The sequence below is a fragment of the Dermatophagoides farinae genome, chromosome 6, assembly GCF_024713945.1.
Source record: "Dermatophagoides farinae isolate YC_2012a chromosome 6, ASM2471394v1, whole genome shotgun sequence".
NCBI classification, from domain to species: Eukaryota; Metazoa; Arthropoda; class Arachnida; order Sarcoptiformes; family Pyroglyphidae; genus Dermatophagoides; species Dermatophagoides farinae.
Window position 1 is genome coordinate 2,849,476 of NC_134682.1, and position 18,781 is coordinate 2,868,256.

At 30.2% G+C, this 18,781-nt stretch overlaps 6 protein-coding genes across 12 annotated transcripts; 4 read left to right on the forward strand and 2 right to left on the reverse strand.

Annotated features, from left to right (window-relative positions):
* Window positions 1-1,075: 1,075 nt before the first annotated feature.
* On the reverse strand, window positions 1,076-2,356 carry RpL10 (ribosomal protein L10). The gene is made up of 4 exons (XM_047057136.2): window positions 2,216-2,356; window positions 2,016-2,157; window positions 1,890-1,952; window positions 1,076-1,685 (listed from the first exon to the last, which is right to left on the reverse strand). The coding sequence occupies exons 1-4, from the start codon at window positions 2,236-2,238 to the stop codon at window positions 1,251-1,253; spliced, it is 663 nt and encodes a 220-aa protein (XP_046913092.1). The 5' UTR covers window positions 2,239-2,356; the 3' UTR covers window positions 1,076-1,250.
* Window positions 2,357-2,406: 50 nt separating this feature from the next.
* LOC124494005 (U6 snRNA-associated Sm-like protein LSm8) lies at window positions 2,407-3,175 on the forward strand. Its single transcript, XM_047057139.2, has 4 exons — window positions 2,407-2,535; window positions 2,610-2,650; window positions 2,714-2,841; window positions 2,928-3,175. Exons 1-4 carry the CDS (start codon window positions 2,505-2,507, stop codon window positions 3,016-3,018), a joined length of 291 nt encoding a protein of 96 aa, XP_046913095.1. The 5' UTR covers window positions 2,407-2,504; the 3' UTR covers window positions 3,019-3,175.
* On the forward strand, window positions 3,113-3,937 carry LOC124494004 (uncharacterized). The gene is made up of 2 exons (XM_047057137.2): window positions 3,113-3,491; window positions 3,555-3,937. The coding sequence occupies exons 1-2, from the start codon at window positions 3,113-3,115 to the stop codon at window positions 3,830-3,832; spliced, it is 657 nt and encodes a 218-aa protein (XP_046913093.2). The 3' UTR covers window positions 3,833-3,937.
* Window positions 3,938-4,248: 311 nt separating this feature from the next.
* Window positions 4,249-8,636, forward strand: LOC124494000 (uncharacterized). The gene is given in 4 exon segments (XM_075731949.1): window positions 4,249-5,169; window positions 5,233-5,713; window positions 5,774-7,780; window positions 7,854-8,636. Coding segments are annotated over 4 exon segments (3,963 nt in total). The 5' UTR covers window positions 4,249-4,347; the 3' UTR covers window positions 8,507-8,636.
* LOC124493505 (uncharacterized) lies at window positions 8,528-12,870 on the reverse strand. Of its 2 annotated transcripts, XM_047056584.2 has the most exons (7): window positions 12,640-12,870; window positions 12,185-12,576; window positions 11,058-12,131; window positions 10,292-10,988; window positions 10,095-10,236; window positions 9,813-10,020; window positions 8,528-9,681 (listed from the first exon to the last, which is right to left on the reverse strand). In XM_047056584.2, the coding sequence occupies exons 2-7, from the start codon at window positions 12,313-12,315 to the stop codon at window positions 9,465-9,467; spliced, it is 2,469 nt and encodes an 822-aa protein (XP_046912540.2). In that variant the 5' UTR covers window positions 12,316-12,576; window positions 12,640-12,870; the 3' UTR covers window positions 8,528-9,464. The 2 variants fall into 2 exon arrangements, with proteins under 2 accessions (XP_046912540.2, XP_075588065.1); XM_075731950.1 differs by having other exon boundaries at window positions 8,528-10,020.
* A 9-nt stretch (window positions 12,871-12,879) lies between these two features.
* Window positions 12,880-18,475, forward strand: stv (BAG domain-containing protein starvin). Of its 6 annotated transcripts, none has more exons than XM_047056471.2 (3): window positions 12,880-13,596; window positions 15,778-16,616; window positions 16,703-18,475. In XM_047056471.2, the coding sequence occupies exons 2-3, from the start codon at window positions 16,353-16,355 to the stop codon at window positions 18,257-18,259; spliced, it is 1,821 nt and encodes a 606-aa protein (XP_046912427.1). In that variant the 5' UTR covers window positions 12,880-13,596; window positions 15,778-16,352; the 3' UTR covers window positions 18,260-18,475. The 6 variants fall into 6 exon arrangements, with proteins under 6 accessions (XP_046912427.1, XP_075588068.1, XP_075588067.1 ...); XM_075731953.1 differs by lacking the exon at window positions 12,880-13,596 and adding an exon at window positions 14,420-14,995; XM_075731952.1 differs by lacking the exon at window positions 12,880-13,596 and adding an exon at window positions 15,292-15,387.
* The last annotated feature ends 306 nt before the right edge of the window (window positions 18,476-18,781 follow it).

Consider the following 18,781-nt stretch of genomic DNA (forward strand, 5'->3'; position numbering starts at 1 on the left):
GTAATGAAAAAATGTCTTCCATGGAATCACGTCAAGTAGAGATTGCGTTTGATTATTGCAGATTTATCAAATCTTTGTATATTTGGCGCGAAAGGAGAAAGTTGGATTCCCACTAAGAAACTTTATTTTATTTTTTATATAAACCCTCGAATCGTTAATTCATTTTTTCATTCATTCATTTTCAATTTATATTCTTCATAAATCGATTATAAGACAAGCTTTTCACTCATTTATCAACTATTCAACGATGGCTAATTATATCAATCAAAATTTAAATCTATTGAATGATTCTTATCATATAATAATGATGCAATATTATAACCAATCTTGTCGACCATTTTGGTTGGATCTTCGACAAACAACATTCGATTCATTTCGATTGAACAATTATTTTTTTGCTGAAATTTTATCCATCGTAATGGTAACCTGTATTGTTTGGAACTTACGTCATTCATGGTTTGAAAGATTTATTGATAATTTGATTGCCAATAAAATTCTTATTCCAGAAGATCGAAATAAGTTTGATGAAAATTTTTGGACCTTCATACATCGTATTATACTATTTCTGTTTGCATGGAAAATTGTATCCGAAACCGATGATTTTATCAATATTGGCAATTACAATAAAACCATTCCGACACAGATTAAATTATTTTTCCTGTTTGACATTTGTGAATATATTCGTTCAGCAATAGAATTAATTGTTGGCTGTAAAAAATATAAAGATAATTTGATATTCTTTATGCATCATATGGTTGTCATAATATGTTTAACATTGACATACATGGTACGACAACATTTACTTGCGGTACTATCCATATACATCTTAGAATGGAGCACGATTTTTGTATTTATGCGTTCTATTCTTAAATTAAAATTTTCTCGATTACAATGTTCAATGGCCAGTTATAATAACATATTTCGAACAATATGGTTTTTTGTAACGCTAACTGTTTGGATACCAAATAGATTATATAAATATCCTTTTTTCATGATACCACTTGCAGGTGATACAGCACAAAAGCATTGTCAACTGGAAACATTATCCACTATAATCATCGCTTACAGCCTATTGTATATTATCTACTTGATAAATTTTTATTGGACATTTTTATTGTTCAAAAGTGTATACATCATACACCAACGTGGAATAGAAAACTTTGAAGATTACCGAGATACAGATGTATTAGTAGAAAATAAAAAAAATTGTAAATAAAAATTTTTTTTTATTGATTTTGAATTCAAACAAATTAATTTACTCCATGCAATTGTTCCTGAATTCGAACCCAATCGGAAAATGGGCCACGATTCGGTTTGTAATAGCATGTAACACCATTTGGAACCAATCGGCCATCGGAACGCATCTGTTCATAATCTTTCAGGTCCCATTTAGTGAATCCCCATTTTCTTGATACGGCAATCTTTTGTCGGCCAGGGAACTTGAATTTGGCACGACGAAGTGCTTCAATAACATTCTCTTTGTGCTGTTCTTTGGCTCGTACCGAGATGATCACCTGGCCAATGTGTACACGGGCAACTGTTCCTAATGGTTTACCAAATGCACCACGCATACCGGTCTGAAGTCGATCAGCACCGGCACATGATAACATTTTATTGATCCGTAATACATGGAACGGATGAGCACGAATACGAACATGGAAGGCATCTTTGCCGCACATTTTTACCTATTTAATGAGCAAAAAAAAACATGTTAGTAACCAATTGCATCTGAGAACAATTAAAGGAAAAATTCTTATTCCAAGATGAGAGTATGATCACTATGATTATCTATCAGACTTAATTTCTCGAATAAAATCAAGCTTAAAAGCTTTGTCTATTCTAGAACTCAATAGTCTGAATACTGGAATTATTGATTGATGATAACTTACCAAGTATTTGTTGGCACAAATACGAGCAGCTTCCAATGCTTCGCTTGAAATTTGTTCGAATTCCTTTATTGAAAGAAAAAATTCAATCAATCATCGTAATGATCATTTAAAGATTTATAAACATACATTTGAAATCAAATGAACGCATAGCGGAAATTCATCGACACGTGCTTTTTTACGGCCTAAATCGAAAATGCGAATCTTTGCATCTGGGACACCACGACAGAAACGTGATTTTGGATATGGTTTGTTTTTACAATACCGATAGCTATAATCATAAAATTTCAATGTAAAATAATTTTCAAAATTTTCAAATCAAAACTTACCAACGAGCTGGTCGACGTCCCATTTTAAGACCAAAAAAAACCAAAATTTACAAAAAAAACGAAATTTTCACACACAACACACACGTCGAAATGAGAGAAACGGAAACCTTCAAACAAGCACGAAACAAAACACACGCGCACACAATCACCCCTCAATCCCCCATAAATCGTTCATAAAGAACGTAAATTAGAAAAAACTCAACAACGTTTTGAATCGTGTGTTGACTTTTATAACCGTTTGATTTTTCTAATTTGAATTTTTTTTTACCAAAAAAAAGATTCCTCAATTATGGCAAACAATTTGGAAAGTTATGTCGGAAGTAAGTCATCTAATTAGTGATTAAATTCTGAATTGAAATATAATTTTTTTTCTTCGTGAAAATTTACCCAATAGGAACAGTTTCTGTTATTACGGTTGATGGTCGTCAAATTGTCGTATGTATCATTCTTTTTTTTCGGATTTATTGACCAATTTTTATATTTTTAAAACTGTTACAGGGTACATTAAAAGGATTTGATCAGACAATTAATATAATCATGGAAGAATGTCATGAACGTGTCTACAGTGTTTCGGCTGGCGTTGAACAAGTTTTTCTTGGACTCTACATTATTCGTGGTGATAATGTGTATGTTACTTTTATATATAGAATTTATTCCTTTCTTCAAATAAAATTCTAATTATGATTTTTATTTTTTTTGATTATGAATTCAGGGCTGTCGTTGGTGAAATCGATGAAGAGTTGGACAAAAAAGTCAACTATTTAATAATACGAGCCGAACCATTAAATCCTGTTGTACATTAACTGCAATGTGTTTTTTTTATTGAATGATTGATATTCGACATTTATTTTTAATTCTATATAAAGCTCGTAACTTTGTATTGAAAAATTGTCAATCATGTGTAAATATAAGTATATACCGACAATAGAGAATAATAAAGAATTTTACAATTTTAATAAATTGCGATACTTCATCTTTGAATTTCTCACCACATATGTTTCTGATTGTAATTCGAAACTAAATTGTTTTTCATTCATAAATTTGAATGATTTTTTAAAAATGATTCACTTAAAAAGGATAATATCTGTATCATTGTATCCGTTGCAAATAATACGACAACGAACAGCTTTGACTACTAATCTATTGATATCGAATGGTCATCATCGAAGACTTCAATCAACTAAAACCGAAAATAACAATGTTGAAGATGATAGCAAACCAATTCAATATACAAAAAGTAAAGCTTTCCGTTACAAAGCATATGAAAATTTTAGAGGTAAAAATAAAATTATTATAACGTAGAAAATTTTGATTTTGATATTTTTCATCTATATAACAGAAATAGAAAATGAAGAATCCACTGTACCACCATACAATAATATTGCCATAAAATTATCATTCGCTATATTTTTAATCTATTTTCTTGCATTACGTGAACCAAACGATATCGATGATCTATTATCAAGAGACTTGTTTGAAATTGTTCCTGAATTAGAGATACCAATGCTTGAAGCCGATATGAAACGATTAGAACAACAAGGAATCAATGTGGATGATTTGAAACAAAAATTAAATGAATTAAAACGTTTAGAAAAGGAAAAAGAAAAGCAATCATAGAAAATTTACGAAGCTAATTTCAAGTTATTACAATTTATGCCTAATCATTAAAGATATACTTTGTATCCATTGCCATGTCAATAATAAACTTGTTTACTAATTTAATTCTGTCAATATGGAAGATTGATTTAATAATCATTTTCATATGATCAAAGAGGGTATCGAAAAAAAATTGTATTTATTTTGAATGCAATAAATGTAAAAAAAGAGTTAAACTGGCCTTGATTAATAATCAGTTAACGGTGAAATGAAAACTTTGAATGACATCATAGCCAAATAAAGATGACATCAATACAATTTGTTGATTGATAAACATCTTATTTTAAACATAGATGAAGCAATGAAATTTGCATAAAAAATTCAGATTCCTTTGAATGCAAAAAAAAAAATATGAAATTGATAGTGTCGAAAAAAAACGGCAATCACACTGAAATTTTATGAACAGTATAGTTATTGATTAGGATTCAGTGTGGTTGATAAAATGCATATCATTTTAATTTGAAGACAAAATAAACATGATGATGTCTTGTGATTATAACACATTGAATATATCGATTGCTTGGCGTAATCTTAGCTACGAAGTCAAAGATTTATTTCGTAACCGGAAATTAATTCTTCGACAATTAAATGGCCATCTTAATTATCAAAGTTTGAATGGATTCTTGGGCCCAAGTGGTGCCGGTAAAACAACTCTATTAAATTGCCTAAATGGAACGTTAAGATCCGGTATTACATTGGATTCAGAAATTTATCTCAACAGAAAAGAGCAACAAACACCTGTGATTCGAATGATTGAGCAACATGTTCATGAAACTATTCTTGGCCAGTTGACAATACGACAAGTTTTATATTATGCATTTCGATTCAAAAATGGTCGTGAAAATTTGTCTCAAATCGATCAACACATTAACAAAGTTATAAATGAACTTTTATTGGACAAAAACATTTTGGACAATAAGTTCGAACAATGTTCAGGAGGCGAACAAAAACGTGTAGGTATCGCCCAAGAACTCATGTCTTTGCAACAACCAAGTTTTTTGTTCATAGACGAACCGACAACCGGTCTAGATAGTAATTCGGCTTTATTGGTCATGCAATGTCTTCGAAGATTAGTTGACCACAACGATCGTCTTACCATTTTGGTGTCAATCCATGCACCGAATTCAGAAATGTTGAATCTGTTTGATAAACTTTATATTCTATCTAAAAATGGTGTCTGCATATATTCAGATGAACCGAAAAATTTGTCAATTTCTTTGGAAACAAATTGCAATAGTGAATTGAGCGAAGAAAAACCAGCAATTGAAGAATATCTTAAAAGTCGCATGCCATGGTAAGTTTTATAAAATAATAAGTAAATTTATTTCAATCAATCATATACCTGATACATAATTCTATAGAATTTGAAAATGAAACTTGTTCGTAAATTGGCAGATACAGTAGTTCATGATGAACAAATAAGAGCACCAATATCTCAAATCAATGGACAATTAAGATTTTTAGATCGAGGAATTCAAAGAAATCGTAAAGCTTTCAGTATGGGTGATTTATTTCTTCAATTATATAGAATGTTTGACATTCTGTTGATAATTGAATATCGAAAGTTAATCATACAGATTATTTTATTGGCATTATTATCAGTAATATTGAAATCTGCATTCAATCCACAGATGGTTACACCCGAAACTTGTATGCCAATCAATGTTTATGATAATGAATCCTATACAAAATGTGTGGATAAATTGAATGACGAAGATTACAACGCACAGTACAAAGCATTCATGGGACATTGTACCTTGGATTTTGCTTTGATTCTGATCATTGTGAACATTATATCATTTATGAAAATTTTCAAAGTTTTTTGCAATGAACATCGTAATCGTAAGTAAATTCTAACCATTCTAAACATCTTCCATAACGATTAATATTTTGTGCTCAAAGAATGGTACAGTTTAGGAACATTTTATATCTCATTTTCAATCGTTCATTTCATCGAATTATGTTTCATTTCATCATATATTGTCGTACTATTATATTTTCTAATCGATCATTCCTATGTTGATGGACATCAAATGAATTGGCTACGTCTTGGAAACATGATCTATTTTCGATGGATGTATGATCTTTACTTGCAAAGTTTGGCGCTATTAGTATGCTTGATATTTTCGAATTATTTGGAAATAGCAATAGTTGCCGGAGGATTTATTGTACAAACCATTCATTTGTTAAGCGGTTCACTTTATAATCTGGAACAAATGCAAAATCCAACACTAAAATTGTTAGCCAATATTATAAATTCAAAAGTACCCGTCAACGGTTGGCTATATTCATTTTATGTTTTGGATCGCTGTGATTTAGAAAAAGAAATTTCTTATATCATGGTCGATTATGGTATCGATACGAATACAGTCTATAGTGATGTTATCAAAATATTTATTAATATTGGGATAATTCGAATTGTGACAGTTGTTTTGATGTTTTTTCGATTTTCAGCTGATTTATCAACTAAAAAATTTTCACAATCCAAAAATGATCAATTGAAATTGATAAATTTCGATGCAGAAATCGATACTAATTCAGAATATGTTAATAGTATCGATACAAAACTCGAAATAGAAATAACTCGAAACAAAGAAGATAAAGAACTTGATTTTGAGAAATTTACACGTGGAAAAATTATGATAGCATGGCGTTCTGTCACATTGTTTGCCACAACTTCAATATATGAAATACGTTCGGTTAAAGATATTAAGCCTGATTCTAAGCTAATATTGAGGAATTTGAATGGTCAATTCAGATTCGGAACATTGAATGCATTGATGGGACCTTCCGGTGCAGGCAAGACATCATTATTGAAGGTGTTGAATGGTCAAATGAAGACAAGATTAAGCCAAGAAAGTGAATTTTTTCTGACAAAATATTGTCCAACTCGCGTATGTTATTTAACACAGGAAGTATCTGGACATTTGATGCCAGGTTTAACAGCTCTACAAAGTTTGATCTATGCATCTAGATTGAAAAATGCTTTTGAAGAATCATCAATAAATCATGAAAGTATAGCCAGAAATTTATTGAATGAATTAGGTATGGCTGATTCTGCTGACAATTATGTTCACAAATGTTCAGGTGGAGAAAGAAAAAGATTAGCTCTTGGTTTAGAATTGACCAGTCTTCGAATGCCGAATCTTATTTGTATCGATGAACCAACCAGCGGATTGGATAGCAATTCGGCCGAAGTTGTAATTGCTTGTTTACATCGTTTGGCACAGCTACACAATCTAACCATAATAGCAAGTGTTCATCAACCAAACGTTAAAGTTTTGATGATGTTTGATCAGCTATATGTATTGGCTAAAGGAGGTGTTTGTGTGTATTCAGAAAAACCGACAAACATTCGAAAATATCTCTCGAGAATATCGACAAATGGAATGATGAAAAATGATATATTTCCAGTTGAAAAATTAATTAAATATTCTTGTTTGGATCATTCAAATTCGTTTGTTCAAAAATTGGTCAATAACGCTAATGAAATAATTTTGAAAGAAAATCCAAATGAAGATACAATATTTGTCATGGATGGTATACCAACGAATAGGAATTATTTTTCATTACGACATTCTTTCATTTTGATTTGCCGATATTTGAACTATTTTAAAGGTTATCAATGGATTCCATTTACAATATTGTCAATTCTATTGATTTATCAAGCCAAGAATCTTGGATCAATGTTCAATGCAAAAATTGCCCAATCAAGTGGATGTGTAGATTGGGATGATGATTATAATAATACATGCACTAATGAAGAAAGGAATAAAGAATTGCTTGATTTGAAACTCAATTTTGTTCGCAATTATGCCATACTGTTTAGTGTAACTTTATTACTATTAATCCAGACATCATTTTTTTTCTATTATGATATTCGATTTTTCTGGAATGAACATCGTAATGGTAAGCAATAAATGTGTATATGTTTATCATAATTGGATAATATATTATTGATGATTTTATTTTTATACCAAAGGTTGGTACAGTGCCGGTGTATTCTATTTAACACGAATCATGATCGAATGGATACAGATTTTGGTCGTATCGGCTATTTTCGATTATATAATCGATATTTATGAACCAATTAAATCGGGAATGTATTTTTGGCAATGGTTTTTTCATTTTATGGCAATCATTTCAATACAAGGTGCTGGATATCTAGTAGCCACTATGACCAATGATGATCCAATTACAATGGCCATTTTATTGGTTGGTATTGGAATATCGAATGCACTATTGTCCAATGGCGGTACACCAATACGACAATTACATTATTTCTATCAATTTTTATCCAATTTTTCACCATTAAGATTTGCAATCGAAGCAATTATGGTTAGATTATATGGATTTGGCCGTTGTTTTCCAAGACAAACACCAGCAATATTATATAAATTACGTATCGATAATGATGAATATTTTTATCATTGCATCATAATGATAATCATAAATGTTTTATTATATCATTCATTGGCATTCATAGCAATAATAATTAAATCGAATCCATTTGATCGACGAAGACGACGTGCAGAAAAAATTCTTGAACATCATGAAAAACTTGAACAAATTAATGTTGCTATACCTGGACTTGGTTGTCATCATGAATTTATAATCAAACGAATTGAAATTTAAATAATGATGAAAAAAATATGAATTATTAATCAACCAATCATCATCAATATTTTATTGATTATTGTTAATCAAATGGGTATTATTAATAATATAGTAATAAAAAGTGAAAACAAAAAAAAATAATAATAAAGCGCTCAAATTTTTTTTTTGTATTTGGGTGTGTGGGTGTGCGTGTGTGGATGTGGTAAAGAAAAATTTTTTTTTTTAACACTACAATAATAAATCAATAATTATAAATAATAAAAAAAAAATTCGAGGATTAAAATCAACAACAATTTCATTATAGGTTGATTTTGTTGATATAGAAAGTCAACACACATATAAAAAAGATGATTTTTTTTTTGGATGGGAGATGAGTTTGTTTTGGATATTTTGATTTCCATCCAAAATCTGACCATTCATCTGATTTTTATTGGTTCGATTCATTGAAAGAGAGCGTAAATATATACTTTATGGACAATTCCTTCTTTTTTTTTTGGTTTTTTCAAAATGAAATGAATATTTTCTTGCCTAATAATAATTTGATTTTTTTTCAACACAGATCATCAATAAGCTATAATCGATACCTATATTCACCAACAGAACACAAACAAACACGATATACAGACAATAACAACAAATAAAGAGACGAGATGTCTCAAAAAATAGACCAAATGTGACCGAGATAATAAGTAGAGTCCCAGTTATTGTGTTTCAGCAACAAGTTTTCGAACAAAAAAAATCTTTGACTACCAAACAAAAATTTGATGGTGATGATGATGAGAAGGAATTTTTTTTCTTCTTCATCGATCCATATTTTCGAAAAAAATGAAAATTGCATTGAAAAATTCTGGAAATGTAAATTTCTGGACATTCAGTTTCTTTGATTCCTTTTCTCTCTTTGTCATCATCATCATCATCATCATCATTCACCACAATCACCATCCTTCTTATATTCCTGTTTTTTTTCTCAAGCAAATTATTGACGCTGTTGCTGTAGCAATGATGTTTGCGATGCTTTACAATCAATTATCCTATCACCAATATCAGCTACTTTTTTAGCCATTGTAATAGTATTGTCCGTCTGTTGTTCAACATATTTAACATCAAATTGTGATAAAAATTCTGAAAGATTGTTATCATTATTAAACGATAATTCTTTACGCAAAAAAGACAATGGAATTGTCGGTCGATATCTAAATAAGGAAATAAATCGAAAAAAAACAAATTGAAAAGTGATTGATTGTTCGAGAAATAAAAAAAAAATATTATAAAACGCATTAAGACTGCCAAGCGGCTCATATAAAAACAATAAAATAATACATACGACTTGATGATAGTCATTAATGCTAATTTACGCTCTCTTTCAATGAACCAATCCATCAGATAGCCAGACATTTTTGGTGCCCGATCATATAATCGAAATAATTGATGATAAAATTTAAGTGACCATGCATTACGTACACGCAATGCATGTGATATTACCTCATCTTGTTTATCATATTGATCAAGTTCATGTAGAATATTTTGAAGATCTAATCATCATTAACAATAATATGATAATAAAAAAATTTAAAATTACAAATAACAATGTACCAGATATACTTACCACTTTCATTTTTCGAATAGATATAATATAGAATCAAATAGCCAATGAATTCACAACGATTTGGAGAATCGCCAACATTTTCTTTTTCTTTATACAAAACTTTTAATTGACTTTGACATTGATTGAATTCACCGTGATCACCCTGTTTTGATATGAAAAAAAAATTAAAAAATAAAGTTTTTATTATCAAATCTTACCTTTTCCAATGCAATACGTGCATGTGTTTCATATACATCAACAGTGAAATTATTCCTAATACATTGTACAGTAATATCTTGGCGTATAGATTTCAGTTGATCACAAACATAATTATAATCCTGACCAGTACGCCATTTAACTTTGACCATTTGTAATGACTTACGTAACACTTCTAATGGCCTTACGGTCGATGGATCAGGTGCTTGTGTTAACCTTAGATATTGTTTCTCAAGATTATCATTTGTACCAACAATCGGTTCAATTGTCGATAAATCAAATTCACCATAACCATCATAATCAATTTGAAAAGATGTGGATGATGAACGTTGATTATTATTATTAAACCTAATAACTTCACGATTATTCGACTTTTTAAATGAATTCATTTTGATTGATGGTTGAGCATTGATTGAATCTTCAAATCTAGCTTTTCGTTTGGCAACTTTTTCTTGGCTAAATACATCTGTCGATGTTGATTTAGTGGAAATATTTTCATCATCACCATTATCATTATCAAAGTCATCATCGTCATCATCATCATCATCATCAAAATCATTCCAGAATGGTGATTTCTTTTTTCCTTTGTTATTCTGTTGTCGACGATTTTTTCGTTTCCTTCCCCGCTTATTATTCTTGCCACCACCACTATTCATTGATTCAATAAGTGGAATAAAATCATTATCATTATCCTTATCACTATAGAAAATGAAAAATGTATTTTTAAAAAAAAATGAATTTTAAAAATAATATATAAAATGTACTTACTTTTTATTACTCTTATTTTTATTATTTTTTCTATCATTTTTCAATTTTTTACTGCCAGATGATTTTGTCGAAACACTACGATCAACAATGAATGATGAATGACGCTTACCCCCAGAACCATTATAAAATCTATCATCCCCATTACTACTGCTATTCGATGATGATGATGACGATGGACTTTTTTCCGGGCTAGAAAAATATCCTTTATATTTATACGAATCGCCTGCCGTCGTCGATGTTTTTGATTGATGATTTTTATTATTAGCAGTCAATTTATTTTTGTTACCGTCACCCGATTGATTCAACAGTGGTAATGGTTCCTTTTTCCAATCTTTCGTATAAAGAGTACCATTTTTCAATGCCAATGTTAACTTGCCTTTCAAGATTATTTCGATACGATCTTTATCCAGATCATTGTTCGATAAAGCGAATGCTCGATTAACATAATCTTGTAAATCTGGTGGAAAATTATTAGTCGATGACTTTAAATCTGTTGATTTTTGTGATGATGATGATGATCTGGTTGAAGATTCTAATAAACCTAAATTACGTGATTTTTCTCCTTCATTACTATTTTTATTATCTGACATCATATTGTTATTATGCTGATTATGATTTTTCGTACCAAAACTAAACCCTGACGATGATGAATGCTGAATTTGTTTTTGTTGTTGTTGTTGATGATTCTGATTTGTTTGGTTTTGTAATTTGAACCTGATGAAATTATTATTATCATTATTATTACTCATATTAGTGTTACTATTTGATGATGATGACTTTGAAGGTGATGAATAAGAACTATTATTATTTATTAATGGCGCTGCATGTAAAGGTGTTGTAGATGGTGTAGTAGGAAGGGATGGTGGTGGCGGTGGTGGTGTTGGCGCTTGCTGAGTCATCATCAGCTGATGATGATGACTCATCATTGTATTAACATGTGCAGGTCCAGCTTGATGAGGAACGCTAGCCGTTGCAGTTCCATATGAATAATTTTGCCAAGATTGTGGCTGTGAATAAGTGGATGTTGCTTCCTGTGGCTTATATGTTCCATGTTGATTCCAATAAGATGGTGTACTATGAAAAATATTCGAAAATTTATTCAAGTTTTCAAAGATCAATCAACTTACTTGTAAACATTTGACCAACCATAATAGGCTTGTTGAAGCTGTTGATAAGCAGGTGATTGTGATGCAATAGTAGCGACGCCATTTACTTTGGCCAAAGATTCTCGGGCCTTAACCCAAGCTTCGGGTTCCATTATTATATATATAAAAGTGTATTTTGTGTTTAAATTCTAGTTTGTGTTCGTCAGTATGTGTGTGTGTGTGTATGTGTGAATTTATGTGTATCTGTGTTTTGCAATTCCAATTCGATGGACAATAAATATAAAATGTTTTCTCAAGGAATAAAATACTTTACTTGATTTCTATCATCAATAATCGAATATTTGATGCAAATATTGAAACTGTATACAATCAATGGTTGAAAAATTAAATATGCAAGTGCACAACAAATAAATCTATGGAAAATAAACAAAATGGCAAAATTAAAATTTTTAGAATTTCACATTTAATTAAATTACCTTGAAACGTGAGACGCGAAATAAACAAGCAGAAAAAAAAATCAATCGATGATATTAGAGCTAATTATTCAATATAATAAGACAATAATTTTAGAATTTTCATTATACTTGAATTTAATTTAGATCAAATCATATGTTGGGAATTTGATAGTGATCGAAACAAAACAAAACAAAAAACAAATTTCAATGACAACAAAACAAAACAGTGAAAGAATTTTCTATTGCTCATTCATGCTGTACATAGACAACGTTACATGTTACGATGATCATCGTCCACGTTTGCATCTCTCATTTTATGATGATGTGATGTGATGATTATAATATTTTTTTTTTTTTGGATTTTATTTCTTCTTAGTGATGAAGGCAATCCTGTTAGAATTGATTGATTTGAAATCAATCAAAACAACAAGTGTATACAAACAAATAAATATGTTGACGTCGACAATGATTGTGATCGATAGTGATGACATCAATCGATAAATTTATTAAATATATTAATCAAACAATTTTGTTTTTTTTTCAACCACTTGTAGAACGTTTCGAATAATTATTTTTTTTTTTTTTTAATATTTAAAACAATTTGTTTCATTCAATTCGAATCATTTTGGGTCAAATTCTATGTTCATTTATTTTCATTTCATGAATAATTATTCTCTTTATTATTTTAATGACGATGTTGTTCTACAATATTTGTGTCAATATTTTCTACATGAATCATGTTATTGTTGAACATATCAAAATAATCATACGATTCGTAATGAATTTTTTACAAACATTTTTTCATCAATCATCTAGAAATCGTCATCAACAAAGTTTTCTATTTCAATCAACATCAAATAATCGTAATAATCGTCTCAAGTGGAAATAATAATTTTTTTAAAAAAAAATTTTGAATTAAAAATCAACCCCACCCGGTAATATTTCAACGAAAACTAGATCATAACAATTTTTTCACAGGTAAGTTTCCGGTATTTTTGTATGTGTGTGTGTGTGTGTGTGAGTGTGTGACACCTGTTGTTATTGGCTGTTTATTTCTATATATCTCACATTCATTGCTTGCTTGAACATGAACATTCCAAATGTTCTTCCATCATTCATTGTTATTGCATAGGAATTTTTCTCTTTTATTTCATCACCAATTGAAAATTCTGATTCTGATGATGATAGTGATGAGATCTAAATATGTCACACATCACAACCACCTATGATGATGATGATGATGATGATGATGATGATGATGACGACATAAACAATCAAATAAAAATCTAACCCATTATTCTTGTCATTGTTGTAAAAAAAGAATTTTTTTTTCTGTTTGTCATTGCAATTGTAATTGGTTGCATCATAGATTGGAAACCACATTTGAATTGTAAAGAATTTCGAAAAGAATCATGAATGTATGACGTCGTCATCGTCGTCGTCGTCAATGATGACAACGACATTTTTTGATCAAAAATGCAATATGCAATGACTGTCTTTTCTTCTGCGTGTGTGTGTGTGTGTGTGTTCGAAAAAAAAATGAATCAAATTGAAAAAACAATGGAATATTTTTTCCTTTGTATCGATAAGTGATGTGTGTGTGTGTGTGTTTGTGTTTGACCTTCGAAAAATTGAACAACACAATTGAGATGATTTTTTTTGTTTTTCATTGCCAAACAAAAAAATAAATGAATCGAATCAAATTGAATAAAGTTGTGAACGAATGGGGGGATGGATATAGTTTTATTATTCAGATTACATGATGAATAAATGAATGAATGAATGAATAATTAATATTTGTCAAAATTAACAAATTTTCTCTATTTTTGATCAAATTTAATTGTTCAAACCATGGGTGAAAAGGGTAGTATAGTAGTTGTGTTTTACACATTCAAAATATTAACTTAAAATCAAGCTTGGTTATTTGTTTTTTTTTTATTTAATTTTCAATTGGAATTTCACTACATATGTATGACATTGTGTATAATATCCTACGCAGATACTCGTAAAAAGTTATGATCATTGAAACTTGTTGTTCTTGTTGTTGTTGTTCAAGATCATTTTTTTCGGATGCTTCGTTTGTAAATTTTGATTGCATCAAAATAATAATAATAATAAGAAAATGATGATGATGATGTGTGAACATTGCATTTCACTCTTTCCCTCTCATTGTATTTTTGTTCATTCTATTCATTGGATCGAGAGAAAAAAAAAGTAGTGTTTATATCGAAAATTATTCATTTCATTCTCAAATTATCATATATCGAGAGAAAAAAAAAAATCAGTCACATGTTCATGTATATAAACACGGAAAAACAATCCCATATATATAACATATCGATAGTCAATATACATATTGATTTATTATCGGATCAAGGTTTGTCCTCATTTTTTTTTTATTCCAATCTTTTTGTGATTATAATTCTGAATAAATTTCTTAATCAATGACTCATCGTTTCGATTGGATTTTTATGAAGAATTTTTTTTGTTATATAAGAAATATAAGAAATTATTATTTATAATCATCACTAATTAAAGTGTAAAAGTATTTTTTTTTTTGCCTATACATTACGACTAAATGGCGTCATCATCTTGATTCAGTCATTGTCGGTGTCCTCGATTAAGGTTAGATATACAATATATACAAGTATATATTATGATTATTGCTACTGCTACTCCCACACAAACACACACACACGCACACACTACACCTACAAAGCAGAGATAATTATTGCTATGCTGCTACTGTTGAAAGAAGACGCTATGCGGGTGTGTATTAGAATCCAAATTCTAAATAAACAATTCTTGTTTAGGTTTTAGGTACAACCAACCAATGATAATGGTATTTTTTTTTTGGTGAAAAACAAACTAAAAAAAAATGCCAACCATGATCATCATCATAATCTATTAACCTTCTTATATATTGAGCAAGAGAAAAAAAATTCAACCAATCAATCAATCAATCAATTATCAACCGAAAAAAGCTTATTGTGGTAAAAGCTGAAAAAAATTTCTTTTATTTGTAGTTAGTGGTGGTGTTGACTTTGTTTGTTACTTTTGTTAGTTGCCTATTAGTTTCATCATCATCATCATTCAATTTTAATCCTTACAATAATTATTCATTTTTTTTCTATTCATTTAATCGTTTTTTCTCTACAGAGTAGACGACATTTTCCTCTGTTTGCTGATTCGTCCTTTTTCCAGTATCTTCCAGAAGTTCTATTAAGTTCATTCTTCGAGAATAATTCTTATTCAAACAACAGTGAAATTACTCGTCATCATAATCATCATCATCATCAATTTTGTCTTGTTTTGTATTAAAGAATTTTTTGTTTTATTCATTGAAAAGCTGTCGATACGCGCGACACACTCGACGCCCCCAACGTTTATTTTAATCAATCGCCGACGCCAATCTACATTGAAATTTTTTCACATTCACTCTACACAAGCGTCGTTGAAGTAATCGTCATCATTTTTTCTTTCCATTCGCTTTTCTTCTCATCTGATTTACCAACAACAACAACGCATTACGTTCTCGTATAACGCCAACGTCAATCATAATTTCGTTATTTTTTTATGATTATAAGAGAGGTAGCGGATTCATAAACACTACACAAAGAATATAATTCGGCCCCTTTTTAAATAATACTTTGAAAATATCCAAGAGAGTAGGCAAGCCAAACTTTTACGTCCTTGTTGTTCATAGTTTTTGTGTAAAGAAAGAAAGAAAAAAAATGAACAATTCTAACAACAACAACCGAATGAATATTGATCGAGATTCATTCACAAACAACACATCAACTGGTAATGATAATCGTTGGGATTCGCATACACGTTCACGTGCTATTGATGAATTTGATCGTCGTTTTAATGAGCTTAAATTAAAATATCCAGAATTGGCATCAAAATCATTGCGATCGAAAATGTTTGAACCAACAACAACAACTGCTGCTGCTGCTCAGCAACATGATCATTATCAACAACATCCACCGTCACAGGTTAGTATTGATTCGTTTCATTTTTTTTATTTTGAGTTTTTTTTTTAAACATTTGTCGATTAATCAACATTGTTTGTTCCCTTTAGGATAATTTCAATGTTCCAAATAATGATTCTACACAGCAACCATATTATAAAGATCCTATTGCTGAATTTATGAATGATTCACGTTTTCATCATCATCCACATCAACAATCAATTTTTCATGATATGAATCCATCATCATTTTTTCGTTCTCGTTTTCCTGAAACAAGATATCATCATCATGATACATTTTTTAATGATACAAATGATGCAATAAATGATGAACAACAGCATCAACAGCCAAAAGTACATCACATACCGATCCAGATTGAACCACGTACGTCTGGTGGAATGGCAAATAATGCATTACGATCACAATCAAATCGAGGATCTCGTGAACAATCACCAATGCCACCACCATCGCCACCACCATTATCATCATCGAATGCAGATTATCAACAACAAAAAGCTCAACATTTAAACCAGCAACCTCCGCAATGCGCTTCTTTAACTCCACCTCCTCCTTTGCATTTCCAACAACAACAGCATCAACCACAACAATTACCAATCAAAAATGAGCAATCATTTGCACGATCATCGGATAGTAGTCCACGTATGGTTCGTTCAATTCCAATACAGATTAGTAAATCTAATTCTTCACCATCTACAACAAATGAACGACCACAATCATCATCACCGCAACAGCAGCAGCAGCAGCAACAGAATATTCCAGTAAATGAATCATCATCTGATCCAACAACATTAGCCGATCCTAATAAAGTGTATGCAATGAGTTATGAACCAATTATTAGAAAAAACGTTTCAACACCGGAATCAATATTATTGGATGAAGAAATGCCCAAAGTTGTGCCGTTATCTTATGAACCAGTAATACAATGTAAACAAGCTGTCAATCAACAGACTGCTGCAGCAGCAGCAGCACCAACACCACCATCATTCTCATCAAATGATGGTGACAATGGACAACAATTGAATGAACCATCAACTAGCCAAAATCAACAACAGCAGCAGCAGCAACAACAACAAAATACAGAGAAAAAAGAAGAGACACCATTCGATTACATTGACGAGATATTATATGATTTAAGAAATTGGGAACAACAAGTACATGAATGTCAAGCAACAACGGCCGATGATAAAGGATATAAATGGTTAGATGAAATGCTTACATTATGTGTACTTCGTCTTGATTGTATCAATATTGATGGTGATGAAGAATTACGTAAATATCGCAAACAAGCTATCAATGAAGTGAATCGTGTCGTTGCTTTATTAGAATCAAAATTACAACATGAAAAAGATTCAAAATCTAATAATGTTGAACATGATGATGATAAAAATGAATCAATAATTAATGAGGATGATGATGATTCTGTTAAAAAAACCAAAGACGAAAAAATTGATAAAAAGAAAGATGGTAAACGTACATTTAAGATATTTTCACGAAAATCTAACAAACCATCCACATCCACATCTACATCGATAACAGCATCCGATTCAAAAGATACGGATAAAAATAATAATGATTTAAAATCAAATAATTTAGACCAAAGTGCCAACAACAGTAGTATGATTGTTGGCCGTGAAACAGAGGTGTAGATTTTATATTTTATTAAAAATGTTTATATCTATTTTGTAATGGGGAAAAAAAATGAAAGTGTGATGCATTTTGTTGTTATAAAATTGTGTATGAATCATTGAAATTTATTTTACATCAGAGATTATTATTGTATATGAATAATTTTTATTTCATGTTTTCTGAATGATAATCTGAATGACTGATTAAAAATTTGCAAAACAAAAAAAACAAAAAAATTTAAATTCTACTTTTCCATTCCATCATGAACATTGTGTTGTAAAGTGTTTTGATTTTGATTTTTTGGGTTTATTTTTCTCTCATTCCAAAACAAAAAAAATCAACAGTTGTTATCAGCCAACAATCTAGCCATGTAAAACATTGAGAGGCAGAAGTAGCTTCTGAACACAAGTGTAGCCTGTGAGCTGTAACTTTGACAATGCTTTTGAGAACTGTGTTGGCAGCGACATTTCTGTTGTTGCGGTGGTTATAAACAGCAACGTTTGAACTTTCATCATCGATTTATTTGCTGCAATGATTGTGTC